The 13,459-nt window shown below is 36.8% G+C and overlaps 1 protein-coding gene and 1 long non-coding RNA gene across 2 annotated transcripts in view; one reads left to right on the top strand and one right to left on the bottom strand.

The window, feature by feature from the left end:
- Positions 1 to 13,459, bottom strand: part of LOC129405522 (uncharacterized) — a 107,533-nt gene that overhangs the window by 25,292 nt on the left and 68,782 nt on the right. The gene's annotated exons all lie outside the window — the stretch shown is intronic.
- PTPN12 (protein tyrosine phosphatase non-receptor type 12) overlaps positions 1 to 13,459 on the top strand; it is a 73,742-nt gene that overhangs the window by 29,595 nt on the left and 30,688 nt on the right. Inside the window, exons 2-4 of the mRNA XM_055141133.1 lie at positions 7,305 to 7,413; positions 10,820 to 10,896; positions 12,548 to 12,643. Coding sequence (XP_054997108.1) covers positions 7,305 to 7,413; positions 10,820 to 10,896; positions 12,548 to 12,643 — 282 coding nt within the window. The remainder of the gene's footprint in view (positions 1 to 7,304; positions 7,414 to 10,819; positions 10,897 to 12,547; positions 12,644 to 13,459) is intronic.

The following is a 13,459-nucleotide window of genomic DNA, read 5'->3' as shown; positions in this document are numbered from 1 at the left end:
ATTTTCCAGTAATTGCCACAGAAATTTTTCAAAGCATCAACAAAAAGTTTGGTTTTTCAGGTTAAGTTATATTTTGCTACACTATAGCTCTTTAGTTTATTTGTTTGTTTTTGGTCCACATTCAGCAGTGATCAGGGCTAATTACTCCTAGCCTGCCCAGGGAACCATATGGGTGCAAGAATTAAATCCTGGTTGATTGAATCCTGGTTGGTCACAGGCAAGACAAGCACCCTACTCATTGTATTGTTTCTCCAGCTTCTATACTGTTAAGCTTAAGATAACATCATTTTACTTTTTTTTTTCTTTTTGGGTCACACCCGGCAATGCACAGGGGTCACTCCTGGCTCTGCACTCAGGAATTACTCCTGGCAGTGCTCAGGGGACCATATGGGATGCTGGGACTCTAACCCAGGTCGGCTGCGTGCAAGGCAAACACCCTACCCGCTGTGCTATCGCTCCAGCCCCTTTACTTTCCTTTTAAGGTATAGTTTTAAGATTTATTATTGTTCATTTACTAAAAGCACTGTCTTGTGAAACTCAAAATATTTTAAGTGTTGATGTTGAGGAATTTGAAATAATGTGTCTATGAGTATAACAAGTCTTGATCACCAATATTTAATTCCATTTTACTATAGCAATATTTGAGTTATAGATTTTTTTTTTTATCAATTTTTCAGGGATCCTAGAACTTCAGTCTGTCAGAAGTGCCTTGATACTGGGGATTAGCTAAATGGGATCACAACAGCAGGGGGCTGTCTTGTTTTCCTAGGTGCCTGTGATGGAACTGGGTTTTGAACAAACACTTCCAGTATTGTTGAATACTCACTGCCTGGGTCTGACAATCCCTTTTAAAAAGTGAAGGTTCTAGAAGGCTCAAAGGAAGTAACACTTTGGTCATATCCTTCTATGAACTTATCAGCAAGAGTAAAAGTCATGAAACTATGATGTTAGGGGTGAAGAGTTTCTTTTGGTAAAAAATTCTGTTATGCCTGAAAGGGGGGAGGGGGAGGAGGGAGGGGGCAGGTGAAAGAGAACAGCTACATGTGGCACTTTAACTTACTGGATTTTAAGTATGGATATAACCAGGCTTATTTTTTATATTAAATATCTTTATTAGTCAAATGAAAAATGGAGTTAGTTGTAGATGGTTAGATGTAATGTGCTCACGGATGCTCCCTTTACACCAAAATCCTACTAACTTCTGAATTTCAATGCATTTATACAAATTGAAGAGCTCTGTTATGAGAACACCCTGTTATGTCCTAGCAGGTTGTGTCCTTCCTGCTTGGTTGAAAGTTTGCAGCCACCAACATCTCAATCTGTTTAAACTTGTTTTATCCAGAAGACCACCGAGATCTTGGGATTGGTATTAGTGGGTCATCTCCCACATCTTGCCCCTTGCTTAAAAAAAACAATTAGCAGCATTTCCCTCTTCCAGCACATTTTTCATTAACAGAAGATGGTGTTGGTATCTGGGAGTGTTCCCATCGGGTTGAGGGTTAGTGATCCCACCTCCAGATCCACAACAGAATCTTGGTGCTCGAAATGTCTTCAGTTATCGAATGCACATTTGGTGTAAGGAGGCTTCATGGGGTGTTCTCCGTGATGGCTTTTCTTATGCAGGATCACATTGGGGTCATCTGTGTTGCTGGCTACCCTCCACACCTGGCTGTCCGCTGGCTGCCACTAGAGCCCGTGGGCTGCCCAGGCCTGCCTGCGCCCCACTGGACAGTGCTACTGAAAAAGCCAGGCTTATTTTTTAGAATAGTAATTTAGATGATAACTGAAATAGTTAAGGGGTTTATATTTCTCAAGATGTCCAAAGATATGCTTAATTGAAAATGTTTTTCTTAAGAAATTTGATTAATTTTTTAAAGCCACACTTGATAAAGGGTATGGTAAATAGAATACTTTCTTTAAGGTTATACTAAATTACATGTGTACTTAGTAAATTAACTTTTATGTTAGTATTTACTTCAGTGCTATTCACTCTTTCACATACTATCACATAAGCTTATGAATAACATTTCTTAGTATGACTGTATCACTGTCATCCCGTTGTTTTTCGATTTACTTGTGGGTGCCAGTAACGTCTTTATTACACTCAGCCCTGAGATTTTAGCAGCCTCTCCTTACTCGTCTTTCCCAACGATTAGAGGCTCTTTCAAGGTCAAGGGAATGAGACCTATCGTTACTGTTTTTGGCATATTGAATACACCATGGGTAGCATACTAGGCTCTGCCGTGCGGGTGGGATACTCTCGGTAGCTTTCCGGGCTCTCTGAGAGGTATGTATATATCTTTTACTGGATTTGGGATATGAATACGGCATAGGGAGCTTGCAAGGCTCTCCTGTGTGGGCAATAGACTCTTGGTAGCTTGTCAGGTTCTCCAAGAGGGAGAACAAGGCTATTTATTAGATGTCTCGCAGCCTCGGCCGCGCGCTTCCGGGAGCTTGGTTTTATAGTCTTAGGATGTTGGCTGTTGGTGGGATTACATGGCACCGGGGGCAGTTTGTGTGTGTGGCTGCCAAGCTACTGGAAAATGGGGGCGTTTTGGATGGAGAAGGCTCAGTCCCAATCAGAGCAAGCTTAGAGATCTCAGCCCTGGGTCCCGCACACCTGGGTTCCTCTGCTGGTCCCTTCATGCGGGAGGCTCATCCGAACATGTGAAGAGTGGCCTTGAGCATGGCTGTGCTCTTAGTTTACTTAATATGTGGCATATTTCTCAGCTAATTTCCTAGTAATAGCTTCACTATAGAGAGTCAAGTCGTGTTAAAGAAGTCAAATGAAATAATAAATATGGATACTTTCCACTTCATATAGTTAAACTGGGGCTTCAGAGATTGCTCAACAGGCTGAATATATAGGCTTTGCATATTGGAGGTCTGGGTTCATTCCCCAGGAGTGATCCCTGAGAATATTACAGGGAGAAACTCCCTAGTACCACTAGAAAAATAAACTGCTAAACCATAGTTAATATAGTTTAATATGATTATCTTTGGTGCTACATCTGCTTCACGCAGTATTACTTGGACATTAATTTTGTTACAGTAGTACTATAACAAAGTCTTACTTGTTTAAGTCACATTTAATCCTTATTCTTAAACATTTAACATAGTATTTTTAATATGTTTTAAGGGTAGAAGATATTACAAATATGAGTCTACTGGAAGTTCTTAAAGATAGAAATTTGAAGAATCTTTTTGTTTGGGAGCTGTACCCAGTGGTGCTTTAGAGCTTACTCCTGCCTCTGCACTTAGGGGTCACTCCTGGCCGGGTTCTGGAGGCCATATGGGATTCTGACGCTCAAACCTGGAGGCCATATGGGATTCTGACGCTCAAACCTGCATTGGCCACCTGCAAGGCAATTGCTCTACCCGCTGTACAATCTCTCTAGTCCCTGAAAAAACTTTTCATGGTGGTTATTTGTTTTGTTTTGCTCAGGTTTACAAATTACAAGTTGTTGGGGATAAGTGCTCCTTGATCCATAGAATGTTATACTTTTAGATATTTTTTTTATTTTTGCTGTTTGATAATTAAATTTTTCTCTGTCCCTAATTTACTTTTGAAGAAAAAATCCTAAATCATATTGCTAAAAAGTATCTGATTAACATAAAATAAAGGAACCTAGAGGCCAGAGCAAAAAAGGGGACTGAGGGGCTGGAGCGATAGCACAGCGGGTAGGGCATTTGCCTTGCACTCGGCCCACCCGGGTTTGATTCCCAGCATCCCATATGGTCCCCCGAGCACCGTCAGGGGTAATTCCTGAGTGCAGAACATCGGGTGTAACCCAAAAAGCAAAAAAACAAACAAACAAAAAATGGACTGAGTGCATACTTTGTAGGCAGGAGACTGCAGGCTCCATCCCCCAGCACAGAAAGGTGTGCCCCAGCTGCCTCGCTTCCCCCAATAGGAAGGCACCTAAGAATTGTCAAAAATCTACCCTAACTACATTACTTTGATACACTTACTTTAATAGAACATTCTTTATTGGAAGCTTGACTGTAGAAATGTCTCACATGACTACACTTTAAGAAAACTAGACAGGGGCGGGAGAGATAGTGCACTGGTAGCGTGCTTGCCTTGTACTTGACTGTCCCGGGGTTTGATCCTTGGCATCCCATAGGAACCTGTTAGCATTACTGGGTGAGGCCCAAAACTAAAAAAAAAAAAAAAAAGAAAAACTAGACATACAAAACTCAAATACAAATTAGATATTTCCTTATACTGTAAGTATTCTAAAAGGTAATAAAAAATGGAAACTAACTTCAAATAGAAACTTTATTTCACATACTTATTCATGTTATAATTTGGAATATAAAAATGCACAGTTATTGCAGCAGGTACTTTAGAAGCATATTGCCCTGGCCCCTTGCATTGCACTAAATCACAGGCCCCATTGCCCGCTAATCCTGGGAAGGGCCCTTGAGTCTCCTGAGCGCCACTTGGGAGACTCCTTCGCCTCCCCTCCCCAGTAGAGAATAAAGCCCTCTTCTCTGTCCTTATCACGTATATATTATATGCAGTTTTTACACTGTGTACAATACACAGTGTGCATATACTATTTCAGTGACGGGTACTTAAATTATCCCCATGCTTATGTAATAGTTAGATCAATAGTCACGTACTGTATATTATCTATAAGTGGAAATCTTAAAGCTTAGAAAATAAAAATTTGTGGTTAAATATACAAGATGTATATGTAAATGACTGAAATTCTATGTTAATATGTTATTAAGCTCATCTTTTATACTTTAACTTTATATTTAACATTTGAATAACTTCATATCATAAAAAGGTATAAAAAACATAGTGCTATTTTCTTCCCATTTACCCATTTCCCTTTTTCCAAAACAACAAACTATTTTTAAATGTTTTCCAGAGATATTTTATGTACATATATAAATACGGCTGGAGCGATAGCACAGCAGTAGGGCGTTCACCTTTCATGTGGCCGACCCATGTTTGATTCCTCTGTCCCTCGGAGAGCCCAGCAAGCTACCGAGAGTATCAAGCCCGCATGGCAGAGCCTGGCAAGCTACCCGTGGTGTATTCAGTTTGCCAAAAACAGTAATAAGAAGTCTCATGATAAGAGACGTTACTGGTACCCGCTCGAACAAATCGATGAGCAACATATAAATGACAGTTATGGTGTTTATATAAATACAAGTAAATCTTCAGCACCAGTAGTAAATATATACAGCATATTTTTCCTCCTTTTTATGTGTATTTTCAAGATGTTTATCACTAATAATTTCTTGCTTGTTTTCAATTACATAATTTCATTACATTATTGAATGAAATGTATTTAGCTGGTCCTCTATTAATAGACTGGAGTATTTTCAGTCCTTCATTGGTATAAACAATACTACAATACATAACCTTCTACCTGTTGTTTTTTATGGAGTACAAATTTATACAAGTACAATTCTTGGGTTAAGGAGTTTTTATGTATTTGTAATTGCTACATTGTTAGGAGTTGTGCTAATCTTTTCTGCCAGTATTGTTTGAAGGTTCTCATTTTCTCATACTATCACGTGACAAGAAACCATTTGCTGCAGAATTTTGAAATTCCCCTTACCATACTTCAGTACTTTATTATCACAGGAAATAGTGTCATAAATGTGGGAGATTTTACTTTTAACATTGTGCCATTGTACGACAAGATTCTAGTCAGTCTTTTTATCGTAAAGTAATAAAAATGAGTATTACTATTTTAGGTTTCTGAGAGTGTGAGAATAAAATTTAGATTTTTCGAGGAAAGAGCTCTCTAGATTAAACACTACATGTAAAGTATTTTCTTTTCTTGGTTTTTGGGTCACACCTGGCAATGCACAGGGGTTACTCCTGGCTTATGCACTCAGGAATTACTCCTGGCGGTGCTCGGGGGACCATATGGGATGCTGGAAATTGAACTCAGGTCAGCTGCGTGCAGGCAAATGCTCTACCCGCTGTGCTATCACTCCAGCCCCATGTAAAGTATTTCTTAATAAGAGTAAGTTAGGGGGTTGGAGAGATAGTCCAGCAGGTAGGGCATTTACCTTGCATGTGGCTAACCTGGGTTCTATCCTTTGGCAATCCCATTTGATTCCCCAAGGCCCATCAAGAGTAATTCATGAGTGCAAAGCTACAAGTAACCTCTGGGTGTGGCCACCACATCCCCCCCCAAATAAGAGTTAATAAGCTTAAATAAAATTCTAATTTTTATAGCATAGATATAGTATTCTTAGTTGCTCATATCAGCACCATAGTACAAAAGCAAAATGGTGTAAAAGGGAAATGTTACCTTAGTTAGAAAACTTTATCTGTATTTAATAATTTGTGGAATAGTAAAACCTTTTTTATAAGAATACTTTAAATATGTCTTTAGGCCTGGGAAAAAAGTAAGCTCCTTTGAAATTAAATTTCAGCAGTGTAGTGGAGTAGTAAATTTAAACAATTCACAATGCAGACTTTCAGTGCTTCTGAAAGCAGGAAGTGTATTACTGACATGCAGAAATATTCCAGCCCAAAGAACATCCTTACTGCCATATGTGGTAAGAATTTGTCACTAACTCACAAACCACTTCTGTAATGCAGTGAAGAAGCAGAACTGGTCTTTGTAGGGCATTTCCAATTCAATATGAAGAAACTTTGTCTTTCCGTGACTTGTATAGAATTATCAGTTTGTGCCTTGGAAGAAGTGGTTTACTGAGAAGAAAAATAAAGAAATTTGTACATAATCTTTAGGCATGATTTTAAAACTTGATTTTTGTGACCCTGAGTTGACATGCAGACATTACTTGAGTAAGTTAAGGACTGAGTTACTGTTTTAACTCCAGGGTCAGGGAGATAGCTGAAAAGACCGAGTGTATGTGTGGGAAGGCCAGGTTCCATCCCTGACACCTCCAGAAGTAACTTTTGGGCACCAAATTAGGAGTAGCCCCTGACCACTGCCAGGTTTGGTCTTTGAAATAAAATATGTGGGCTGGAGAGATACTATACGAACTGTCAAGAGGCTTGCTTTGCATGCAGCAACCCTGATTGGATCCCAAGTACCATATACGTTCCCTCTAGCCCAGCCAACCTAAGCTTTAAGCATAGCCAGGTGTGGCCCCAAAATCCCCCAACAAAATAATTCTCACTCCATTTTTTTTTAAATGACTTATCTTTGAGGTTACTTTTTAAGAAACAGGTCAGCTGAGAAAAATAGGAAAAGGAGTTGTGAAGAATCGGGGTTAGCATAAAAGAAGAGCAATTTTTGAATGATTAACATTTTGAAAATGTTTTTCTAAACTTGATATTTTTTTTTTTACATATAAAGCGATTAAGAAGATTGTCTACCAAATATAGAACAGAAAAGATTTACCCCACATCCACTGGAGAAAAAGAAGAAAATGTTAAAAAGAACAGATATAAGGACATACTGCCATGTAAGTTTTAAATGCCCCTAATAGAACAAATGAAAATACTAATTAGCAGTTTGTAAGCTAAACTGCTTTATTCTTCCTAAATGAATTTAATTGTTAAGAAGATAATAATCAAACCTCTTTTAAGGTATAACACAAAATAATAACTTAAAATTGTGCTTCTTGTTTTTCCTTCCGATATTTTTTTAATGTTTATTTTTCCTTAAGTATCACAATTAATTATTAAAATACTAAAAAAATTCAAGTGAAAATGCCTTCTTTGGACTTCTTATTCAAAGAAGGTATTTGATTAAAATAACATAGATGAACACAACTGGATGAATTTTTAATGCTATAACTATTGACTTATCTATTCACAATTAGAGTTTTTAAGTGATTAAATACATGAGTACTATAAGATAACTTGTGCTTGTACTGCATGTTCTTAACAAGCTAATGTGTATCTCTTATAGTGTATCTAAGAGTGATAGCATTATATTCCAGTAATGATAATTATAATTACACTTTTCTGGCGAAATACCTGAAATTTTCAAAGCATGCAAACTTTTAAGTATATTCATATTTTGTAAAGTATAAACTTTTCAATAGGGGATCTGGGAGATAGCTTGTAAGGCTAGAGTGCAACCTGGCATACACGAGATTTCAAGTCCAATCCTGGCATGGCATAGTTCCCTGACACCCACTGCTCCAGCCCCAGAGCACTTCTGAGCCCGAGCAGTACTACATTACCAGGTTGTAGCATTATATTGTCAGGCTTGCATGTCTGCGCTATGCAGGAACTCCCTCCCCAAAAACTAGAACAAGAGTTCCTGTCATACCTGCTATTTAAAACTGCTAGTTGTTTCTGCTTTCCTTCATTCTCTTGAAGTATCTACATTCTATGATTCGCAAGTTATGTCTTCTCATGGTTGACTGGTAGTCTTGCCAAACATGCATAAACATTATTCCAATCATAGGAATCAGTCAATCAAAGAAACTTTAATTTATTGGAAGAGACAAAGGAAAAATAATACCTTAATGTAATATGGCATTCTGCAAAAAGAAAAAAGAAAAAAATTTTAAAGTTGGTTTAAAAAATTTGGGAGGTGATGTGGAGGGGCCTAGGTAAATAGCCCAAAGGAATTAAACAGTTACTTATCTCGATGAAGCCCTGGTTTCATCCCCAACACTGCATGGTCATCAAGCATCTCTGGGAGTGGCCATTGAGCACTGCTGGTTGTGACCCAAAAATGAAACAAAACTGGTAAAAAAAAAAATTTTTTTTTTTTGCTTGTTGGGTCACCCCCAGTGATGCACAGGGGTTACTCCTGGTTCTGGACTCAGGAATTACTCCTGGCCATGCTTGGGGGAACATTTGGGATGCTGAGAATTGAACCCAGGTCGGCTGCATGCAGGGCAAACGCTCTACCTGCTGTGCTATCACTCCAGCCCCAAAACTGGTACAATTTTTATACTTGCTTAATACTGGTTTATTTTGAGGGTGGGGAGTTGTTTTGCTCTGGGGGTCCCTACACCTAATGGTGTTCAGGACTTACTCCTGACTCTGCATTCAGGGATCACTCCTAGCAGGGCTTCAGGGACCATAAAAAGTGCCAGGGCTTGAACCCTGTCAGCTGCATGCAAGGGAATAACCTTACTGCTTTACCATGTCGCTGGCTCTGAGTTAATAGTTTTGTAATAATGCTGATTTTTCCTTTTGATAATTGTGCTATGATTAAGGGAAACTGAGTGACGGCTCCGTAAGAATTCTCAGTAACTATTTTTGCTTTTTTTTTTCTTCTCTGAATTACATCGATTTTCAAGGAACATCATAAAATGTTAGTTGTGACCCATTCCCCCCCAATTTATTTTTTACATTTTATATTGTCAGCTGTTAAAAATCATGACAGTATCCAGTCATTCTTGCTAACAAAACATTTGTATATTGGCATGCACATTTTAGAATCCAAGTGGCAGTTCCTATTAGGAATTTACCCTATATTTTTGCCAGCAACTGAGATACAACCATGTTCATTATATTATTTTGGGTGTTGTTTTGGGGGCACACCTCGAGGTGCTCAGAGCTTACTCCTGGCTTTGTACTCAGGGTTGACTCCTGAAACTGCTCAGGGTACTATATGGGGTGCTGAGGATTAAGCCCAGGTTGGCTGCATGGAAGGCAAGCATCCTATCCTTTGTACTTTCTCGCCAGCCCCATGTATTAGTATTTCTTAAATACTAATGAAAGGCCAAGTAGCGTGTGGCTAGTTAAATAAATAATGGAATATCCATATACTGAAATCTGTGTAACACTTAAAAAAAATGGGATGATTCTTTATCCTGAAGGGTCAGGGTACATTCTTAGAATGCCTGCACTTGAGGCCAATCCCTGACGCCTTTCTGCTTGTCAGGTGAAATATAGCAGCACTATCATTGGTTATCATTGATACCACAACCAAGTGTGTAAGAGTCACAACCAGATATGTTTGAGTGCTGGTCATGGCATCAACAACGAAGGAAGAGGGAGGAAAGGATTACAATTGAAAAGGAAAATTTAATAGTATCTTTATTAGGAAATAGGAAATTTAAGGACAAGGAAGATTAATTTTTATTTTATAGCTTTTTCTGAGGTCTAATTTTTTAATCATGTTTTTATATACATTACTTTTATTTTAACTGCATAATTTTATTTTTGGATTTATATTCTCAAGTTTTTTACTCTAATTTATGTGACCTAATAATTATCATTGAATAGGTATGACTTTGATTTTATATGGTATCATAATTTACCATAATTTTTACAATATGTAAAATTGTCAAATGTTTGCCTCATAAACTAGATTTCCTAGTAAGATTTCCTAATAAGAACTTTAGTAAATTGAGTATTAGTGATTAGTGTAGGCCTAAATTCAAGTCTAGTAATTCTAGCTATGTTCAGAAATCTGTATTTTAATTTTGCTTTTGTATTTTGGAGGAATATAACTCTGCTTGGTGCTCAAGACACACTTCTGCTAGTGTTTGGGGAACAGTGCAATGCCAGTGATCAGACTGTGCGTTTTACCATGCAGAGACCATGTACTTCAGCCCTGTAAGGAATCTCCCTAGCCACAGGAATTTTGTATTTTAAAAGAACTCCAACAGGCCAGGGATGTCTCTCAGTGATAGAGCATGTGCCACACATGTGTGAATCCATGGATTTGATCTCTAGCATCACATTAGAACAAAATTAAATTATTTCGATTGCATCTGTAAATACTGTAAATACAGTAAAAAAAATTCTTTGTTCTTAAAGAATTTCATTTCTTGCAATATGAGTCAGTTTTCATTAAATTGGTTTTCAAAGTAAATTTTTTAAGTTACATTTTATATGATTTATCAGAATACCCTTGTGCCAAAAGGCCCTTATTTATAAAAATCTTTTTTCTTGTAGTTGATCACAGTCGAGTTAAGCTGACTTTAAAGACTCCTTCCCAAGATTCAGACTATATCAATGCAAATTTTATTAAGGTATGTATTTATTTACTAAATTATGCTTATCTGTGTACTTTAATGATTTCCGATGAAATGTTTTCCCATTAAATATCTAGTACGTTTCCCCACTAAATGTTTTTTATTGTTTGGGTGCTGTACAAGACCTGTTCTAAGGTCAGGGAACACTTCTGGAGGTGCTCCAGGGATAAGTGGTGCCAGGGATAAGCCCTGGTTGACTGCCTGTGAGGCAAGCACCTTAGCAGCTGAACAGTCTCTCTGGCCCATGTTACTAAATAGTTTACTGCCTAAGTATATCAACAGCAAAAGAAATAAAATGCCAGTCCTGTCACATTTTTCATAGGCTTTCCTTCTATACTCCTTAAGAAAAAGCTTTGCTTAATAAAGAGAAATTTTTCTATTTTTTTCTTTTATATTGAAAGCTTTTTAATATTATGCCCATTGCAAACCATCTGTCAGTTGTCCTTTGACTGGTTTTTACATATGTACATGGTCTTTCCCTTTTCTTATATCATATTAGGTAATTTCCCGTTATTCTTCATGATAATATTGAGGTGCACATTGTTTATCTTTTTAATAATTTCTTCAGCTAAAACTTTAACGCCATATTTTAAGTAGCAACCAAGTGCAAAATTAAATAAGGTCTTATATTTTTGTAGATAACCATTGTTTAGATATTCAATTATTTTGTTTATATTTTGTTTTTGAGCCACACCCAGTAGTACTGGTGAACTGCTTCCTGCCCAGAGTAGATCAGGTTTGTTCTTCATGGTGCTGAGGTAACCAGTGCAGGGGGATCAAAGATTCAACCTGGGCTTTAGCATGCAAAGTATGCACTTCTACCCTTTGAGCTAGACCACGTGGTGGTGGTGGGGGCTTTCCTATCTCCCACTATTTTGAATACTCTGTTATCAAAAGCACCCAAATTCTTTTCTAGCTTTTCTTAGAATAAACTGCTACTTGATTAAATAAAAGACTGTTTTTGTTTCTTTAATTATTCTGTGTTTTTGGCCCTTTTGAATTATGCAACAGTGTGTTAGGTTCTTTCATATAATCAGCAAAGTTATTCTTAGTAGATTGGTAAGGTGTACTATCACTCTAGACCCCCAAAGTTTTAGTTTTTTATTGCACATAACATTCCCAATTGTATGATTCAGTTATATGCTGATTTACTGTTTCAGTTAACTTTCTTGTTTAATATATTCTTGGATTATTAGAAATGTATGTAACCGGCACTCATCAAACTTTAATTGAAAATAGTTGAAAGTATCTGTGGAAGGATCTAGCTAAAGAGGAACTAAAAAACTTAGTTTTAGTATTAATTATGAATCAAGCATACTTTTATGTTCTGCTATAGTTAGTTTTTCTTGGCTAGATATTGGGTCTTCTGCTTTTAAATTCTTAATTTTTGTAAGATCATTATAAGTTGATTAAGTTTTTTTAATCCTGTCTAATAAATTCATAGAAGTAATAGCATATCACCAAAAGCTGAAGTAAATTTATGTTTATTGTGCTTTTATGTATTGTGAAAAATATTTATTTAGAAATGTGTTAATTGAAAATACTACTAATAAAACGTTAAACTTTATTTTATTATTTTATTTTATTTTTAAACTTTAAAATTTAATTTTGGTAATCATAGTGCAACATTTCCTTTTGACCATTTTAGGGTGTTTATGGGCCAAAAGCTTATGTTGCAACACAAGGACCTTTAGCCAATACAGTAATAGACTTTTGGAGGATGATATGGGAATACAATGTTGTAGTAAGTAATTTTCTTTTCATGATTTATTTTGCAAAGTATTCTATATAATGATGTAGGATGTTTTACTAAGGAAAGGGAAAACTTTTTGATGTAACAGTGTTGATTATGTCTAATTTACAAAAATAAAGCCATTTTTAGGGTATTTATTATGTTCTTTTGAAGTGGTCTAAAATTTTAAAAGTGTGATAATAGGGCCAGAGTGATAGTACAGAGGGGAGGGCATTTGCCTTGCACATAGCCGACCTGGATTCAATCCCTGGCATCCCATATGGTCCCCCAAATACTTCCAGGAGTAATTCCTGGGTGCAGAGCCAGGAGTTACCCCTGAGCATCACTGGCTGTGAACCAAAAACCGAAAAAAAGAAAGAGAGAATGTGTGATATATTTCAAATGTTCCAACCTGGTAGCTGTTAAAATAGCTGATAAATAAAATGGATAGATGGAAAGAAAAGTAGCTATTGTGGTGAATAAAACAGGTCTAGTGAAATGCTGGTAGTATAAATATAGATAGTACTATACAATGTTTACCACAAAATGCTTTCAGATTTTTTGTATATTTGAAACATGAAATATTGGGATAAGGAAGCAAATATAAAAATTTAATCTTTAAAGAAAAAATGAAAAAAATGCTAAGTGCATTCAGCCTTTAGACAGTTTTCTTAAGTATATAATTTCTGAAGTTAGAAGTATACTTTCAGGGTCATAAAATTTAAATATGATTAATTTAAGCCAATTTAATTTGTTGCTATATAATTATCTTATTTAGAAGGTCTGGTGATTTTTGGTCATTTCTTAAACCCATTCTTTTAATGTTAC

This window comes from Sorex araneus, chromosome 1 (genome assembly GCF_027595985.1).
Source record: "Sorex araneus isolate mSorAra2 chromosome 1, mSorAra2.pri, whole genome shotgun sequence".
In the NCBI taxonomy this organism is placed as follows: Eukaryota; Metazoa; Chordata; class Mammalia; order Eulipotyphla; family Soricidae; genus Sorex; species Sorex araneus.
Note: the sequence above shows the minus strand (reverse complement) of the source record. Positions and strands in the feature narration are given on the sequence as shown.